The 20,471-nt window shown below is 31.8% G+C and overlaps 2 protein-coding genes across 6 annotated transcripts in view; both read right to left on the bottom strand.

Moving 5' to 3' along the window:
• Positions 1 to 20,471, bottom strand: part of ome (dipeptidyl peptidase 4 omega) — a 561,457-nt gene that overhangs the window by 159,343 nt on the left and 381,643 nt on the right. The gene's annotated exons all lie outside the window — the stretch shown is intronic.
• The window catches only part of LOC141403691 (uncharacterized), a 95,624-nt gene that overhangs the window by 4,908 nt on the left and 70,245 nt on the right, over positions 1 to 20,471 (bottom strand). Inside the window, exon 2 of the mRNA XM_073986484.1 lies at positions 11,158 to 12,321. Within this exon, the coding sequence (XP_073842585.1) occupies positions 11,158 to 12,321 (1,164 nt within the window). The remainder of the gene's footprint in view (positions 1 to 11,157; positions 12,322 to 20,471) is intronic.

Genomic DNA, 20,471 nt, shown 5'->3' with positions numbered 1-20,471 from the left:
TCTGAGGAAAGATCGCACCAGAAGTGGAGGTGGGGGATTGGCTTTCCTATTGCACCAGTCTGTCCAATACAGACCTATCTCGCTTGAGCCTGTCTCTAATGACCCGTACATGGAATGTATGGGGGTAGCAGTCAGATGTGGAGCTGCCGAGATAGAGTTGCTGAATGTATACATCCCGCCGAGAAATAGCTGTATCCATGATTATAGGCCTGACATTAGCCCGCTCTTGCAAGGTCATAATCGTCTGGTCCTGGGGGATTTTAATGCGCATCATGAGATGTGGCATTCGGCCCTCGGAAACGACCAGAGAGGTACAGCGCTGGCTGAGCAGATTGATAGCTCTACGTTTTGCACGGTCAATGAGGACGCCCCTACCAGAATTAGAGGAGAGTGTCACAGTTCGCCTGACATAACCATCGTGTCACCTGGTCTGACAAATGACGTTACCTGGCAACCCGTCATTTCCCTTGGATCAGACCATCTCCCCATAATTGTCTCCATTAGCAGACCACCCGACTTCATCACCTCTGAACGCCGCACGTTCGTCAATCATAAAAAAGCTGATTGGCCGAGTTTCAGAGAGTTCACCAATCACCGCTTCAGAGAATTGCCCAATCCTTCTGATGTTCGGGTAGCGGAAAGGACGTTCCGGGACATCATCACTGCTGCAGCTGCTCGCCATATCACTGCTGGTCGAATACCCGAAGTAAGACCAAATTTCCCAGCATAGGCGATGGGATTAGCAAATGAGCGTGATGAGCTTCGTCGTATCAACCCCAATGACCCCAGAGTCAGGGAGCTGACACTGGAAGTTAACAGGCTGGTCGGTGAGCATAAGCGGAACAAATGGTTAAATCATCTGAAGAGCTGCAACATTGGAGCGGTATAGGTGAATTGTGGGCAACGGTTAAGTCACTCTCGAACCCTGGAAGAAGGGAAGATAGGACCTCAGTCACGTTTGGCGACGTTACGTTGACTGAACCGAAGAGGTGCGCAAGTAATTTCAATCGACAGTTTGTTGAGCATCCCGAGAGTGACAGGGCGAAGAGAAGAGTATTACGTCGCATCAGATCTCTTCCTGCCGAGGATGAACCACCACAATTTACAATGGGTGATGTTGCCAATGCCATCAGGAACGCTAAATCATCCAAAGCGTTGGGCCCTGTTGGAATCTCCATGGTAATGTTGAAGCAGCCGGATGAGCCGGGAGTCGAGTATCTCACCAAAGTCTTCAACTTGTCGCTATCCACCCTCATTGTTCCCGAAGTCTGGAAAATGGGCAGGGTGGTCCCACTACGGAAGCCCGGTAAGGATGCCAGCAAAAGTGAATCGTACAGACCGATTTCGCTTTTGTCGCCCGTAGCAAAGACACTTGAGGCCTTGTTCCTCCCCAGTATCAGAAATAGCTCTCAAGTTGACGATCATCAGCATGGATTCCGTAAGCAGCACAGCACGACAACAGCGCTGCACGCCATTACCACATATAGCTGTAAAGGACTCAACCAGAGACGGCCGTGCGATAGAACAGTGATGGTGGCGCTTGACTTATCAAAAGCCTTTGATACAGTCAGGCACTCCACGCTGTTTGAGGACATTGAGCAGACAACCCTCCGGCCAAGCTTGAAACGTTGGGTAGTCAACTATATGTGTGGACGCCAGTCGTACGTGGAATTCAGGAATAAGAAGTCCAAACCCCGTAGAGTGAAACAGGGAGTTCCCCAAGGTGGGGTGATATCTCCGGAACTGTTTAACCTCTACCTGTCCTGTATTCCACCCCCTCCAGACGGCATTGAGATCGTGACGTATGCGGATGATTGTACGATCCTGGCGTCGGGTGATGACATCTGTGAGAGACTGAACAACTATTTAACCGATCTTACCACCTTTTTCCTTTCGAGGAATATGCAGATTTCCGCCACAAAATCTGCAGCCACTCTGTTCACCACATGAACAGCGCAGTTTGGACGTGAGTTGAATGTCGTGATCGATGGTAGCAGAATTCCGACCACAAACTGCCCTAAAATTTTAGGGGTCACATTCGACACTACATTCACGTCGTGCGCACACGCCACAGCTATCTGCGACAAGTTGAAAAGTAGGAACAAGGTCCTCAAGTCCCTGGCCGGCAGCACTTGGGGTGCAGATAAAAAAACCTTGTTGGCCACGTATAACGCGATAGGTTGGTCTGTGGTAAGCTATGCGGCTCCAGTCTGGTCCCCGAGATTGTGTGACACGAACTGGAAAAAGATTCAAACTTGCCAGAATGCCGCCCTGAGAACAAAGACAGTGTGCTTCCTCAAATCTTCAGTGGACCATCTACATGAGGAGGTAAAAATTCTTCCTGTAAAGCAACACAATGAGATGCTTTCGTTGCAGTACCTGCTTGGATGTTATCGTGTGAGCCATTCCAATAACCATCTTGTGGGTAGGCCCGACCCATTTAGGGAGATCAAGAAGGATATCCATGCTCTAGAGGGAGAGGTCCAACGATACAGGAGAGAACCCCTTGATCAACAAGCATATCAAGCAGGTTTGAATAGCATTCACACGGACGCAGTTGCCAAGGCCTTAAGCAATTATAGTGTGAATAAAGTACTCGGAGTACATCCTCCATCTATCGCAGCTGAGGAGCGTCAGCTGCCACGATAAACCAGAGTAGTTTTGGCTCAACTACGCTCGGGATATTGCAGTCGCCTAAATTCGTATCGGGCGGAAATCGATCGCGCCGTGCAATACATATGTCCAGTATGCGGCATGGGCCCGCACGACACACAACACATTTTTAACTGCCCCTCCAAACCTACCCATCTAACTCCAGTGGATCTGTGGCTACATCCCATCGAAGCGGCCATTTTTCTGGAACTGGAGATTGACCCAGAGCCAGATTGAACAGAGGAACGAACATATAAACATAATAAAAACACTGTTACAACAACAACAACAATGTGGATTTTTGAAAGAATTTTTTTCAAGCACCCGTTTCCCAATAAACGTGGATTTTTTATAGAAAATTTTCAAGCACCAATTGCCCAATAAATGTGGATTTTTGAAAGAATTTTTTCAAGCACCCATTGCCCAATAAACGTGGATTTTTTAAAGATTTTTTTTCAAGCACCCGTTTCCCAATAAACGTGGATTTTTTATAGAAAATTTTCAAGCACCAATTGCCCAATAAATGTGGATTTTTGAAAGAATTTTTTCAAGCACCCATTGCCCAATAAACGTGGATTTTTTAAAGATTTTTTTTCAAGCACCCGTTTCCCAATAAACGTGGATTTTTTATAGAAAATTTTCAAGCACCAATTGCCCAATAAATGTGGATTTTTGAAAGAATTTTTTCAAGCACCCATTGCCCAATAAACGTGGATTTTTTAAAGAATTTTTTTCAAGCTCCCATTATTGCTCAATGGTCTTAGAAAATAATTCTTTAAAAACATCCACGTTTATTGTTGAATGTGCCTTAGACAAAATTTGTTTAAAAATCCACGTTTATTGTTGAATGTGTCTTAGACAAAATTTGTTTAAAAATCCACGTTTATTGTTGAATGTGTCTTAGACAAAATTTGTTTAAAAATCCACGTTTATTGTTGAATGTGTCTTAGACAAAATTTGTTTAAAAATCCACGTTTATTGTTGAATGTTTAGACAAAATTTGTTTAAAAATCCACGTTTATTGTTGAATGTGTCTTATACAAAATTTGTTTAAAAATCCACGTTTATTGTTGAATGTGTCTTAGACAAAATTTGTTTAAAAATCCACGTTTATTGTTGAATGTTCAGACAAAATTTGTTTAAAAATCCACGTTTATTGTTGAATGTTTAGACAAAATTTGTTTAAAAATCCACGTTTATTGTTGAATGTGTCTTAGACAAAATTTGTTTAAAAATCCACGTTTATTGTTGAATGTGTCTTATACAAAATTTGTTTAAAAATCCACGTTTATTGTTGAATGTGTCTTAGACAAAATTTGTTTAAAAACATCCACGTTTATTGTTGAATGTGTCTTAGACAAAATTTGTTTAAAAATCCACGTTTATTGTTGAATGTTTAGACAAAATTTGTTTAAAAATCCAAGTTTATTGTTGAATGTGTCTTAGACAAAATTTGTTTAAAAATCCACGTTTATTGTTGAATGTGTCTTAGACAAAATTTGTTTAAAAATCCACGTTTATTGTTGAATGTGTCTTAGACAAAATTTGTTTAAAAATCCACGTTTATTGTTGAATCTGTCTTAGACAAAATTTGTTTAAAAATCCACGTTTATTGTTGAATGTGTCTTAGACAAAATTTGTTTAAAAATCCACGTTTATTGTTGAATGTGTCTTAGAAAAAATTTCTTTAAAAAATCCACGTTTATTGGGCAATGGGTGCTTGAAAAAAATTCTTTAAAAAATCCACGTTTATTGGGCAATGGGTGCTTGAAAAAAATTCTTTAAAAAATTCACGTTTATTGGGCAATGGGTGCTTGAAAAAAATTCTTTAAAAAATCCACGTTTATTGGGCAATGGGTGCTTGAAAAAAATTCTTAAAAAAATTCACGTTTATTGGGCAATGGGTGCTTGAAAAAAATTCTTTAAAAAATCCACGTTTATTGGGCAATGGGTGCTTGAAAAAAATTCTTTAAAAAATCCACGTTTATTGGGCAATGGGTGCTTGAAAAAAATTCTTTAAAAAATCCACGTTTATTGTGCAATGGGTGCTTGAAAAAAATTCTTTAAAAAATCCTCGTTTATTGGGCAATGGGTGCTTGAGAAAAATTCTTTAAAAAATCCACGTTTATTGTTGAATGTGTCTTAGAGAAAATTTCTTTAAAAAATCCACGTTTATTGTTGAATGTGTCTTAGAAAAAATTTCTTTAAAAAATCCACGTTTATTGTTGAATGTGTCTTAGAAAAAATTTCTTTAAAAAATCCACGTTTATTGGGCAATGGGTGCTTGAAAAAAATTCTTTAAAAAATCCACGTTTATTGGGCAATGAGTGCTTGAAAAAAATTCTTTAAAAAATCCACGTTTATTGTGCAATGGGTGCTTGAAAAAAATTCTTTAAAAAATCCTCGTTTATTGGGCAATGGGTGCTTGAGAAAAATTCTTTAAAAAATCCACGTTTATTGTTGAATGTGTCTTAGAGAAAATTTCTTTAAAAAATCCAAGTTTATTGTTGAATGTTTCTTAGGGAAAATTTCTTTAAAAATCCACGTTTATTGTTGAATGTGTCTTAGAGAAAATTTCTTTAAAAAATCCACGTTTATTGTTGAATGTTTCTTAGGGAAAATTTCTTGAAAAATCCACGTTTATTGTTGAATGTGTCTTAGAGAAAATTTCTTTAAAAAATCCACGTTTATTGTTGAATGTTTCTTAGGGAAAATTTCTTTAAAAATCCAAGTTTATTGTTTAATGTGTCTAAGAATAAATTTTTTTAAAAAATCCACGTTTATTGTTGAAGTTGTCTTAGAAAAAAATTCTTTAAAAAATCCACGTTTATTGGGCAATGGGTGCTTGAAAAAAATTCTTTAAAAAATCCACGTTTATTGGGCAATGGGTGCTTGAAAAAAATTCTTTAAAAAATCCACGTTTATTGGGCAATGGGTGCTTGAAAAAAATTCTTTAAAAAATCCACGTTTATTGGGCAATGGGTGCTTGAAAAAAATTCTTTAAAAAATCCACGTTTATTGTTGAATGTGTCTTAGAAAAAATTTCTTTAAAAAATCCACGTTTATTGGGCAATGGGTGCTTGAAAAAAATTCTTTAAAAAATCCACGTTTATTGGGCAATGGGTGCTTGAAAAAAATTCTTTAAAAAATCCACGTTTATTGGGCAATGGGTGCTTGAAAAAAATTCTTTAAAAAATCCACGTTTATTGGGCAATGGGTGCTTGAAAAAATTTCTTTAAAAAATCCACGTTTATTGTTGAATGTGTCTTAGAAAAAATTTCTTTAAAAAATCCACGTTTATTGGGCAATGGGTGCTTGAAAAAAATTCTTTAAAAAATCCACGTTTATTGGGCAATGGGTGCTTGAAAAAAATTCTTTAAAAAATCCACGTTTATTGTTGAATGTGTCTTAGAAAAAATTTCTTTAAAAAATCCACGTTTATTGGGCAATGGGTGCTTGAAAAAAATTCTTTAAAAAATCCACGTTTATTGGGCAATGGGTGCTTGAAAAAATTTCTTTAAAAAATCCACGTTTATTGTTGAATGTGTCTTAGAAAAAATTTCTTTAAAAAATCCACGTTTATTGGGCAATGGGTGCTTGAAAAAAATTCTTTAAAAAATCCACGTTTATTGGGCAATGGGTGCTTGAAAAAAATTCTTTAAAAAATCCACGTTTATTGGGCAATGGGTGCTTGAAAAAAATTCTTTAAAAAATCCACGTTTATTGTGCAATGGGTGCTTGAAAAAAATTCTTTAAAAAATCCTCGTTTATTGGGCAATGGGTGCTTGAGAAAAATTCTTTAAAAAATCCACGTTTATTGTTGAATGTGTCTTAGAGAAAATTTCTTTAAAAAATCCACGTTTATTGTTGAATGTTTCTTAGGGAAAATTTCTTGAAAAATCCACGTTTATTGTTGAATGTGTCCTAGAGAAAATTTCTTTAAAAAATCCACGTTTATTGTTGAATGTTTCTTAGGGAAAATTTCTTTAAAAATCCAAGTTTATTGTTGAATGTGTCTAAGAATAAATTTTTTTAAAAAAACCACGTTTATTGTTGAATGTGTCTAAGAATAAATTTTTTTAAAAAATCCACGTTTATTGTTGAATGTGTCTAAGAATAAATTTTTTTAAAAAATCCACGTTTATTGTTGAAGTTGTCTTAGAAAAAAATTCTTTAAAAAATCCACGTTTATTGTTGAATGTGTCTAAGAATAAATTTTTTTAAAAAATCCACGTTTATTGTTGAAGTTGTCTTAGAAAAAAATTCTTTAAAAAATCCACGTTTATTGGGCAATGGGTGCTTGAAAAAAATTCTTTAAAAAATCCACGTTTATTGGGCAATGGGTGCTTGAAAAAAATTCTTTAAAAAATCCACGTTTATTGGGCAATGGGTGCTTGAAAAAAATTCTTTAAAAAATCCACGTTTATTGGGCAATGGGTGCTTGAAAAAAATTCTTTAAAAAATCCACGTTTATTGGGCAATGGGTGCTTGAAAAAAATTCTTTAAAAAATCCACGTTTATTGTTGAATGTGTCTTAGAAAAAATTTCTTTAAAAAATCCACGTTTATTGGGCAATGGGTGCTTGAAAAAAATTCTTTAAAAAATCCACGTTTATTGGGCAATGGGTGCTTGAAAAAAATTCTTTAAAAAATCCACGTTTATTGGGCAATGGGTGCTTGAAAAAATTTCTTTAAAAAATCCACGTTTATTGTTGAATGTGTCTTAGAAAAAATTTCTTTAAAAAATCCACGTTTATTGGGCAATGGGTGCTTGAAAAAAATTCTTTAAAAAATCCACGTTTATTGTTGAATGTGTCTTAGAAAAAATTTCTTTAAAAAATCCACGTTTATTGGGCAATGGGTGCTTGAAAAAAATTCTTTAAAAAATCCACGTTTATTGGGCAATGGGTGCTTGAAAAAAATTCTTTAAAAAATCCACGTTTATTGGGCAATGGGTGCTTGAAAAAATTTCTTTAAAAAATCCACGTTTATTGTTGAATGTGTCTTAGAAAAAATTTCTTTAAAAAAATCCACGTTTATTGGGCAATGGGTGCTTGAAAAAAATTCTTTAAAAAATCCACGTTTATTGGGCAATGGGTGCTTGAAAAAAATTCTTTAAAAAATCCACGTTTATTGGGCAATGGGTGCTTGAAAAAAAATCTTTAAAAAATCCACGTTTATTGTGCAATGGGTGCTTGAAAAAAATTCTTTAAAAAATCCTCGTTTATTGGGCAATGGGTGCTTGAGAAAAATTCTTTAAAAAATCCACGTTTATTGTTGAATGTGTCTTAGAGAAAATTTCTTTAAAAAATCCACGTTTATTGTTGAATGTTTCTTAGGGAAAATTTCTTGAAAAATCCACGTTTATTGTTGAATGTGTCTTAGAGAAAATTTCTTTAAAAAATCCACGTTTATTGTTGAATGTTTCTTAGGGAAAATTTCTTTAAAAATCCAAGTTTATTGTTTAATGTGTCTAAGAATAAATTTTTTTAAAAAAACCACGTTTATTGTTGAATGTGTCTAAGAATAAATTTTTTTAAAAAATCCACGTTTATTGTTGAAGTTGTCTTAGAAAAAAATTCTTTAAAAAATCCACGTTTATTGTTGAATGTGTCTTAGAAAAAATTTCTTTAAAAAATCCACGTTTATTGTTGAATGTGTCTTAGAAAAAATTTCTTTAAAAAATCCACGTTTATTGTTGAATGTGTCTTAGAAAAAATTTCTTTAAAAAATCCACGTTTATTGTTGAATGTGTCTTAGAAAAAAATTCTTTAAAAAATCCACGTTTATTGTTGAATGTGTCTTAGAAAAAATTTCTTTAAAAAATCCACGTTTATTGTTGAATGTGTCTTAGAAAAAATTTCTTTAAAAAATCCAGGTTTATTGTTGAATGTGTCTTAGAAAAAATTTCTTTAAAAAATCCACGTTTATTGTTGAATGTGTCTTAGAGAAAATTTCTTTAAAAAATCCACGTTTATTGTTGAATGTGTCTTAAAAAATTCTTTAAAAGATCCACGTTTATTGTTGAATGTGTCTTAGAAAAAAATTCTTTAAAAAATCCACGTTTATTGTTGAATGGTCTTAGAAAAAAATTCTTTAAAAAATCTACGTTTGTTGTTGAATGTGTCTTAGAGAAAACTCTTTAAAAACATCCACGGTTATTGTTGAATGTGTCTTAGAAAAAATTTGTTTAAAAATCCACGTTTATTGTTGAATGTGCCTTAGACAAAATTTGTTTAAAAAAATATGTTTATTGTTGAATGTGTCTTAGAAAAAATTTGTTTAAAAATCCACGTTTATTGTTGAATGTGTCTTAGACAAAATTTGTTTAAAAATCCACGTTTATTGTTGAATGTGTCTTAGAGAAAATTTCTTTAAAAAATCCACGTTTATTGTTGAATGTGTCTTAGACAAAATTTGTTTAAAAATCCACGTTTATTGTTGAATGTGTCTTAGACAAAATTTGTTTAAAAATCCACGTTTATTGTTGAATGTGTCTTAGACAAAATTTGTTTAAAAATCCACGTTTATTGTTGAATGTGTCTTTGACAAAATTTGTTTAAAAATCCACGTTTATTGTTGAATGTGTCTTTGACAAAATTTGTTTAAAAATCCACGTTTATTGTTGAATGTGTCTTAGACAAAATTTGTTTAAAAATCCACGTTTATTGTTGAATGTGTCTTAGACAATATTTGTTTAAAAATCCACGTTTATTGTTCAATGTGTCTTAGACAAAATTTGTTTAAAAACATCCACGTTTATTGTTGAAAGTGTCTTAGAAAAAAATTCTTTAAAAAAATTCACGTTTATTGTTGAATGTGTCTTAGAAAAAAATTCTTTAAAAAATCCACGTTTATTGTTGAATGTGTCTTAGAAAAAAATTCTTTAAAAAATCCACGTTTATTGTTGAATGTGTCTTAGAAAAAAATTCTTTAAAAAATCCACGTTTATTGTTGAGTGTGTCTTAGAAAAAATTTCTTTAAAAAATCCACGTTTATTGTTGAATGTGTCTTAGAGAAAACTTCTTAAAAAAATCCACGTTTATTGTTGAATGTGTCTTAGAGAAATTTTCTTTAAAAAATCCACGTTTATTGTCGAATGTGTCTTAGAAAAAAATTCTTTAAAAAATCCACGTTTATTGTTGAATGTGTCTTAGAGAAAACTTCTTAAAAAAATCCACGTTTATTGTTGAATGTGTCTTAGAGAAAATTTCTTTAAAAAATCCACGTTTATTGTCGAATGTGTCTTAGAAAAAAATTCTTTAAAAAATCCAGGTTTATTGTTGAATGTGTCTTAGAGAAAATTTCTTTAAAAAATCCACGTTTATTGTTGAATGTGTCTTAGAGAAAATTTCTTTAAAAAATCCACGTTTATTGTTGAATGTGTCTTAGACAAAATTTGTTTAAAAATCCACGTTTATTGTTGAATGTGTCTTAGAGAAAATTTCTTTAAAAAATCCACGTTTATTTTTGAATGTGTCTTAGAGAAAATTGCTTTAAAAAATCCACGTTTATTTTTGAATGTTTCTTAGACAAAATTTGTTTAAAAATCCACGTTTATTGTTGAATGTGTCTTAGAGAACATTTCTTTAAAAAATCCACGTTTATTTTTGAATGTTTCTTAGACAAAATTTGTTTAAAAATCCACGTTTATTGTTGAGTGTGCCTTAGAGAAAATTTCTTTAAAAAATCCACGTTTATTGTTGAATGTGTCTTAGAGAAAATTTCTTTAAAAAATCCACGTTTATTGTTGAATGTGTCTTAGAAAAAAATTCTTTAAAAAATCCACGTTTATTGTTGAATGTGTCTTAGACAAAATTTCTTTAAAAAATCCACGTTTATTGTTGAATGTGTCTTAGAGAAAATGTCTTTAAAAAATCCACGTTTATTGTTGAATGGGTCTTAGAGAAAATTTCTTTAAAAAATCCCTGTCTATTGTTGAATGTGTCTTAGAAAAAATTTCTTTAAAAAATCCACGTTTATTGTTGAATGTGTCTTAGAAAAAATTTCTTTAAAAAATCCACGTTTATTGTTGAATGTGTCTTAGAGAAAATTTCTTTAAAAAATCCACGTTTATTGTTGAATGGGTCTTAGAAACAATTTCCTTAAAAAATCCAGGTTTATTGTTGAATGGGTCCTTGAAATAATTTCTTTTAAAAAAATTCCCTTTTATTGGTCATTGTGTTATTGAAAAATGTTCTTCACTTGATCTTCCCTTAAAAGATACCTACGTCTGCCTTTAGGATCATATCATTGGACCTCCTAACCATTCTCTCTTCCCAATTGTAGCTCACCCAATCACCTCACATGTTTTCGACATCTGAACAACTACAGAAACCCATGTAGCAAGTGCAAGGCTTCGACAGCCGACAACGTGCGACAAGGACTAACAATCAAAAGGAAGGAAATTTCATACAAAGAGAATAAAGAATACAAAAGTAGAAAAACAAAAACAACAACAACAGCAAACAATAAAAAAGGCGTCTGTCAAGCCTTTCATTTTTACCTTTATGCTGGGACTGGTATCGTTGTCATCATCATCGGCTGCAGCAAAAACATCAATTTTCCGATATTGTGGCTGTTGCTGATGATAATGTTGATGTTGATGCTGGTGATGATGTTGTTGTTGTTGGTGCTGCTGTTGGTGATGATGCAGTGAATGCTGGCTATTGTGCTTGAGGGAGGGCGTGCGAGTTAGTGGCTCATCTATATAATGGTGGCTGTGATGATGATTGCGATATTGCGGTGTTTGTTGTTGGCGGTGTGGTGTTGTTGCCGCTGTTAAATTGTTGGCATTGTTGCTGTTGCTCACCGAGGAGATTGTTCTTTGATGTGTTTGTGTTTGTGGCTGTTGTTGTTGTTGTTGTTGCTGGAAATGATTATGATTTGCATGTGCGGCCGTGTTGTTCCCGCTGCTTGTCTTGCCCGCCCGTGTGTTATGTTCACATTGACAATAGGACTTTATGTTGCTGATGCTATTGCTGCCAGACAAGGTTGTTGGTTCTCCTGGGGCGGAACATGTTGCCTTTGCCACATATTGGCCACTTGAAAATCTTTTATGCTCTGCCGGTTGTGGTGGTGGCGAGGGTATATCAAACGGGGTAATATAGGTTTTCTTGGCCACATAATTTCCAGCAGCAGCACCACCACCCAGAGCCACCCGCTCGCCAATATCATTACCAGGTGAGGTGTTTAGAAAATTCTCAGGATGTTTTGTGCAATAGGGTAGAGCTTGCTGGGCCACTGATGAGCCATTGTAGCCTAGTTGTTGGGAAATTTGATGGCTTTCTGGCCGCTGCAGGCTGCTTGTTGTTGTAGTCTCTCTATAGTCATCAATCTCGGGTTGGAGTCTTTTGTTGGTTGTCGGTGCTGCCAACCAGTTGGGGTTTGTTGTAATATTTTGATATTGCTGTTGTTGTTGCTGCTGGTGCTGTTGATGATTAGATGATGTTGTTACAGTTGCCAATGGCTGATGATGATATTCTTGTCTTGTTGCATGTGGACCATGATTCTCATTACGATTTGCAAAGCTCACCGACAGTTCAGTGGCTTTATGTCTTTGGCATTGGCCAGCTAGGCTGCTGGATTGATGCAAGAGTTGCTGCTGCTGCTGCTGATGTTCATGTGCATGATGATGCGAGGACTGTGACTGATGTGGAGCTGGATAATACTGTGGTGGGATTGTTTGAGCAGATTATTTATTTAAGGCGGCATTTTCCATAGAGTTTAGAAGAACAAGAAAATGGAAAAACAACACAACACAAAGATAAGAACAACAAGAAAAATATTAGTTTTTTATTTCACTCTTTGTTTTTCATTTTGAGGAAATGGCAAAGAAATGAAGCTTATTCTTTAAAATCTTCTTTTGAAAAATGTTTGTATTATTTTTCATAATAAATCAAAGCGAAAAAAGAAAAGAAAAACTCTAAAACAAAGTTCGTCATGAGGGGTATTACGGCGAAGAAGAAAGAAACAAAAAATAAACAACAGCAGAAAAAAAAACTGCCATTTAAAATAAATTGAAAATAAGCCAACAAAAGATGTTTAAGAGGAATGCAAAACCAACTATTTTTAAACAATTTTTTTCAAGGACCCATTGGCCAATACGCTGGGATTTTTAAATGACATTTTAACAACAACACATTCAACAATAAACGTGGATTTTTTAAAGAAATTTTTTCTAAGACACATTCAACAATAAACGTGGATTTTTTAAAGAAATTTTTCCCACAAACCATTCAACAATAAACGTGGATTTTTTAAAGAAATTTTTCCCACAAACCATTCAACAATAAACGTGGATTTTTTAAAGAAATTTTTCCCACAAACCATTCAACAATAAACGTGGATTTTTTAAAGAAATTTTTCCCACAAACCATTCAACAATAAACGTGGATTTTTTAAAGAAATTTTTCCCACAAACCATTCAACAATAAACGTGGATTTTTTAAAGAAATTTTTCCCACAAACCATTCAACAATAAACGTGGATTTTTTAAAGAAATTTTTTCCACAAACCATTCAACAATAAACGTGGATTTTTTAAGGAAATTTTTCCCACAAACCATTCAACAATAAACGTGGATTTTTTAAAGAAATTTTTCCCACAAACCATTCAACAATAAACGTGGATTTATTAAAGAAATTTTTCCCACAAACCACTCAACAGTAAACGTGGATTTTTTAAAGAAATTTTTCCCACAAACCATTCAACAATAAACGTGGATTTTTTAAAGAAATTTTTCCCACAAACCATTCAACAATAAACGTGGATTTTTTAAAGAAATTTTTCCCACAAACCATTCAACAATAAACGTGGATTTTTTAAAGAAATTTTTCCCACAAACCATTCAACAATAAACGTGGATTTTTTAAAGAAATTTTTCCCACAAACCATTCAACAATAAACGTGGATTTTTTAAAGAAATTTTTCCCACAAACCATTCAACAATAAACGTGGATTTTTTAAAGAAATTTTTCCCACAAACCATTCAACAATAAACGTGGATTTTTTAAAGAAATTTTTCCCACAAACCATTCAACAATAAACGTGGATTTTTTAAAGAAATTTTTCCCACAAAACATTCAACAATAAACGTGGATTTTTAAAAGAAATTTTTCCCACAAAACATTCAACAATAAACGTGGATTTTTAAAAGAAATTTTTTCCAAGACACATTCAACAATAAACGTGGATTTTTTAAAGAAATTTTTCCCACAAACCATTCAACAATAAACATGGATTTTTTTAAGAAATTTTTCCCACAAACCATTCAACAATAAACGTGGATTTTTTAAACAATTTTTCCCACAAACCATTCAACAATAAACGTGGATTTTTTAAACAATTTTTCCCACAAACCATTCAACAATAAACGTGGATTTTTTAAAGAAGTTTTTCCCACAAACCTTTCAACAATAAACGTGGATTTTTTAAAGAAATTTTTCCCACAAACCATTCAACAATAAACGTGGATTTTTTTAAGAAATTTTTCCCACAAACCATTCAACAATAAACCTGTATTTTTTTAAGAAATTTTTCCCACAAACCATTCAACAATAAACGTGGATTATTTAAAGAAAATTTTCCCACAAACCATTCAACAATAAACGTGGATTTTTTAAACAATTTTTCCCACAAACCATTCAACAATAAACGTGGATTTTTTAAACAATTTTTCCCACAAACCATTCAACAATAAACGTGGATTTTTTAAACAATTTTTCCCACAAACCATTCAACAATGAACGTGGCTTTTTAAAGAAATTTTTTCCACTAACCATTCAACAATAAACGTGGATTTTTTTAAGAAATTTTTCCCACAAACCATTCAACAATAAACGTGGATTTTTTAAACAATTTTTCCCACAAACCATTCAACAATGAACGTGGATTTTTTAAAGAAGTTTTTCCCACAAACCATTCAACAATAAACGTGGATTTTTTAAAGAAATTTTTCCCACAAACCATTCAACAATAAACGTGGATTTTTTAAAGAAGTTTTTCCCACAAACCTTTCAACAATAAACGTGGATTTTTTAAAGAAAATTTTCCCACAAACCATTCAACAATAAACGTGGATTTTTTTAAGAAATTTTTCCCACAAACCATTCAACAATAAACGTGGATTTTTTAAACAATTTTTCCCACAAACCATTCAACAATAAACGTGGATTTTTTAAACAATTTTTCCCACAAACCATTCAACAATAAACGTGGATTTTTTAAAGAAGTTTTTCCCACAAACCTTTCAACAATAAACGTGGATTTTTTAAAGAAATTTTTCCCACAAACCATTCAACAATAAACGTGGATTTTTTTAAGAAATTTTTCCCACAAACCATTCAACAATAAACCTGTATTTTTTTAAGAAATTTTTCCCACAAACCATTCAACAATAAACGTGGATTTTTTAAAGAAGTTTTTCCCACAAACCTTTCAACAATAAACGTGGATTTTTTAAAGAAAATTTTCCCACAAACCATTCAACAATAAACGTGGATTTTTTAAACAATTTTTCCCACAAACCATTCAACAATAAACGTGGATTTTTTAAACAATTTTTCCCACAAACCATTCAACAATAAACGTGGATTTTTTAAACAATTTTTCCCACAAACCATTCAACAATGAACGTGGCTTTTTAAAGAAATTTTTCCCACAAACCATTCAACAATAAACGTGGATTTTTTAAAGAAATTTTTCCCACAAACCATTCAACAATAAACGTGGATTTTTTAAAGAAATTTTTCCCACAAACCATTCAACAATAAACGTGGATTTTTTAAAGAAATTTTTCACACAAACCATTCAACAATAAACGTGGATTTTTTAAAGAAATTTTTCTCACCAAACATTCAACAATAAACGTGGATTTTTTAAAGAAATTTTTCTCACCAAACATTCAACAATAAACGTGGATTTTTTAAAGAAATTTTTCTCACCAAACATTCAACAATAAACGTGGATTTTTTAAACAATTTTTCCCACAAACCATTCAACAATAAACGTGGATTTTTTAAAGAAATTTTTCCCACAAACCATTCAACAATAAACGTGGATTTTTTAAAGAAGTTTTTCCCACAAACCTTTCAACAATAAACGTGGATTTTTTAAAGAAAATTTTCCCACAAACCATTCAACAATAAACGTGGATTTTTTAAGAAATTTTTCCCACAAACCATTCAACAATAAACGTGGATTTTTTAAACAATTTTTCCCACAAACCATTCAACAATAAACGTGGATTTTTTAAACAATTTTTCCCACAAACCATTCAACAATAAACGTGGATTTTTTAAAGAAGTTTTTCCCACAAACCTTTCAACAATAAACGTGGATTTTTTAAAGAAATTTTTCCCACAAACCATTCAACAATAAACGTGGATTTTTTTAAGAAATTTTTCCCACAAACCATTCAACAATAAACCTGTATTTTTTTAAGAAATTTTTCCCACAAACCATTCAACAATAAACGTGGATTTTTTAAAGAAGTTTTTCCCACAAACCTTTCAACAATAAACGTGGATTTTTTAAAGAAAATTTTCCCACAAACCATTCAACAATAAACGTGGATTTTTTAAACAATTTTTCCCACAAACCATTCAACAATAAACGTGGATTTTTTAAACAATTTTTCCCACAAACCATTCAACAATAAACGTGGATTTTTTAAACAATTTTTCCCACAAACCATTCAACAATGAACGTGGCTTTTTAAAGAAATTTTTCCCACAAACCATTCAACAATAAACGTGGATTTTTTAAAGAAATTTTTCCCACAAACCATTCAACAATAAACGTGGATTTTTTAAAGAAATTTTTCCCACAAACCATTCAACAATAAACGTGGATTTTTTAAAGAAATTTTTCACACAAACCATTCAACAATAAACGTGGATTTTTTAAAGAAATTTTTCTCACCAAACATTCAACAATAAACGTGGATTTTTTAAAGAAATTTTTCTCACCAAACATTCAACAATAAACGTGGATTTTTTAAAGAAATTTTTCTCACCAAACATTCAACAATAAACGTGGATTTTTTAAACAATTTTTCCCACAAACCATTCAACAATAAACGTGGATTTTTTAAAGAAATTTTTCCCACAAACCATTCAACAATAAACGTGGATTTTTTAAAAAATTTTTCCCACAAACCATTCAACAATAAACGTGGATTTTTTAAAGAAATTTTTCTCACCAAACATTCAACAATAAACGTGGATTTTTTAAAGAAAATTTTCCCACAAACCATTCAACAATAAACGTGGATTTTTTAAAGAAATTTTTTCTAAGACACATTCAACAATAAACGTGGATTTTTTAAAGAAATTTTTCCCACAAACCATTCAGCAATAAACGTGGATTTTTTAAAGAAATTTTTCCCACAAACCATTCAACAATAAACGTGGATTTTTTAAAGAAATTTTTCCCACAAACCATTCAACAATAAACGTGGATTTTTTAAAGAAATTTTTCCCACAAACCATTCAACAATAAACGTGGATTTTTAAAGAATTTTTTCCTAAGACACATTCAACAATAAACGTGGATTTTTTAAAGAAATTTTTTCTAAGACACATTCAACAATAAACGTGGATTTTTTAAAGAAATTTTTCCCACAAACCATTCAACAATAAACGTGGATTTTTTAAAGAAATTTTTCCCACAAACCATTCAACAATAAACGTGGATTTTTAAAGATTTTTTTCCTAAGACACATTCAACAATAAACGTGGATTTTTTAAAGAAATTTTTTCTAAGACACATTCAACAATAAACGTGGATTTTTTAAAGAAATTTTTCCCACAAACCATTCAACAATAAACGTGGATTTTTTAAAGAAATTTTTCCCACAAACCATTCAACAATAAACGTGGATTTTTTAAAGAAATTTTTCTCACAAACCATTCAACAATAAACGTGGATTTTTTAAAGAAATTTTTCCCACAAACCATTCAACAATAAACGTGGATTTTTAAAGAATTTTTTCCTAAGACACATTCAACAATAAACGTGGATTTTTTAAAGAAATTTTTTCTAAGACACATTCAACAATAAACGTGGATTTTTTAAAGAAATTTTTTCTAAGACACATTCAACAATAAACGTGGATTTTTTAAAGAAATTTTTCCCACAAACCATTCAACAATAAACGTGGATTTTTTAAAGAAATTTTTCCCACAAACCATTCAACAATAAACGTGGATTTTTAAAGAATTTTTTCCTAAGACACATTCAACAATAAACGTGGATTTTTTAAAGAAATTTTTCCCACAAACCATTCAACAATAAACGTGGATTTTTTAAAGAAATTTTTCCCACAAACCATTCAACAATAAACGTGGATTTTTAAAGAATTTTTTCCTAAGACACATTCAACAATAAACGTGGATTTTTTAAAGAAATTTTTCCCACAAACCATTCAACAATAAACGTGGATTTTTTAAAGAAATTTTTCCCACAAACCATTCAACAATAAACGTGGATTTTTTAAAGAAATTTTTCCCACAAACCATTCAACAATAAACGTGGATTTTTTAAAGAAATTTTTTCTAAGACACATTCAACAATAAACGTGGATTTTTTAAAGAAATTTTTCCCACAAACCATTCAACAATAAACGTGGATTTTTAAAGAATTTTTTCCTAAGACACATTCAACAATAAACGTGGATTTTTTAAAGAAATTTTTCCCACAAACCATTCAACAATAAACGTGGATTTTTTAAAGAAATTTTTCCCACAAACCATTCAACAATAAACGTGGATTTTTTAAAGAAATTTTTTCTAAGACACATTCAACAATAAACGTGGATTTTTAAAGAATTTTTTCCTAAGACACATTCAACAATAAACGTGGATTTTTTAAAGAAATTTTTTCTAAGACACATTCAACAATAAACGTGGATTTTTTAAAGAAATTTTTCCCACAAACCATTCAACAATAAACGTGGATTTTTTAAAGAAATTTTTCCCACAAACCATTCAACAATAAACGTGGATTTTTTAAAGAAATTTTTCCCACAAACCATTCAACAATAAACGTGGATTTTTTAAAGAAATTTTTCCCACAAACCATTCAACAATAAACGTGGATTTTTTAAAGAAATTTTTCCCACAAACCATTCAACAATAAACGTGGATTTTTTAAAGAAATTTTTCCCACAAACCATTCAACAATAAACGTGGATTTTTTAAAGAAATTTTTCCCACAAACCATTCAACAATAAACGTGGTTTTTTTAAAGAAATTTTTCCCACAAACCATTCAACAATAAACGTGGATTTTTTAAAGAAATTTTTCCCACAAACCATTCAACAATAAACGTGGATTTTTTAAAGAAATTTTTCCCACAAACCATTCAACAATAAACGTGGATTTTTTAAAGAAATTTTTCCCACAAACCATTCAACAATAAACGTGGATTTTTTAAAGAAATTTTTCCCACAAACCATTCAACAATAAACGTGGATTTTTTAAAGAAATTTTTCCCACAAACCATTCAACAATAAACGTGGATTTTTTAAAGAAATTTTTCCCACAAACCATTCAACAATAAACGTGGATTTTTTAAAGAAATTTTTCCCACAAACCATTCAACAATAAACGTGGATTTTTTAAAGAAATTTTTCCCACAAACCATTCAACAATAAACGTGGATTTTTTAAAGAAATTTTTCCCACAAACCATTCAACAATAAACGTGGATTTTTTAAAGAAATTTTTCCCACAAACCATTCAACAATAAACGTGGATTTTTTAAATAAATTTTTCCCACAAACCATTCAACAATAAACGTGGATTTTTTAAAGAAATTTTTCCCACAAACCATTCAACAATAAACGTGGATATTTTAAAGAAATTTTTCCCACAAACCATTCAACAATAAACGTGGATTTTTTAAAGAAATTTTTCCCACAAACCATTCAACAATAAACGTGGATTTTTTAAAGAAATTTTTCCCACAAACCATTCAACAATAAACGTGGATTTTTTAAAGAAGTTTTTCCCACAAACCTTTCAACAATAAACGTGGATTTTTTAAAGAAAATTTTCCCACAAACCATTCAACAATAAACGTGGATTTTTTTAAGAAATTTTTCCCACAAACCATTCAACAATAAACGTGGATTTTTTAAACAATTTTTCCCACAAAGCATTCAACAATAAACGTGGATTTTTTAAACAATTTTTCCCACAAACCATTCAACAATAAACGTGGATTTTTTAAAGAAGTTTTTCCCACAAACCTTTCAACAATAAACGTGGATTTTTTAAAGAAATTTTTCCCACAAACCATTCAACAATAAACGTGGATTTTTTTAAGAAATTTTTCCCACAAACCATTCAACAATAAACCTGTATTTTTTTAAGAAATTTTTCCCACAAACCATTCAACAATAAACGTGGATTTTTTAAAGAAGTTTTTCCCACAAACCTTTCAACAATAAACGTGGATTTTTTAAAGAAAATTTTCCCACAAACCATTCAACAATAAACGTGGATTTTTTAAACAATTTTTCCCACAAACCATTCAACAATAAACGTGGATTTTTTAAACAATTTTTCCCACAAACCATTCAACAATAAACGTGGATTTTTTAAACAATTTTTCCCACAAACCATTCAACAATGAACGTGGCTTTTTAAAGAAATTTTTCCCACAAACCATTCAACAATAAACGTGGATTTTTTAAAGAAATTTTTCCCACAAACCATTCAACAATAAACGTGGATTTTTTAAAGAAATTTTTCCCACAAACCATTCAACAATAAACGTGGATTTTTTAAAGAAATTTTTCACACAAACCATTCAA

This window comes from Musca autumnalis, unplaced genomic scaffold (genome assembly GCF_047663935.1).
Source record: "Musca autumnalis isolate F117 unplaced genomic scaffold, ASM4766393v1 scaffold_4, whole genome shotgun sequence".
NCBI lineage: Eukaryota > Metazoa > Arthropoda > Insecta > Diptera > Muscidae > Musca > Musca autumnalis.
The sequence above is the reverse complement of the archived record's forward strand: the minus strand, read 5'-3'. Positions and strand labels throughout refer to the sequence as shown.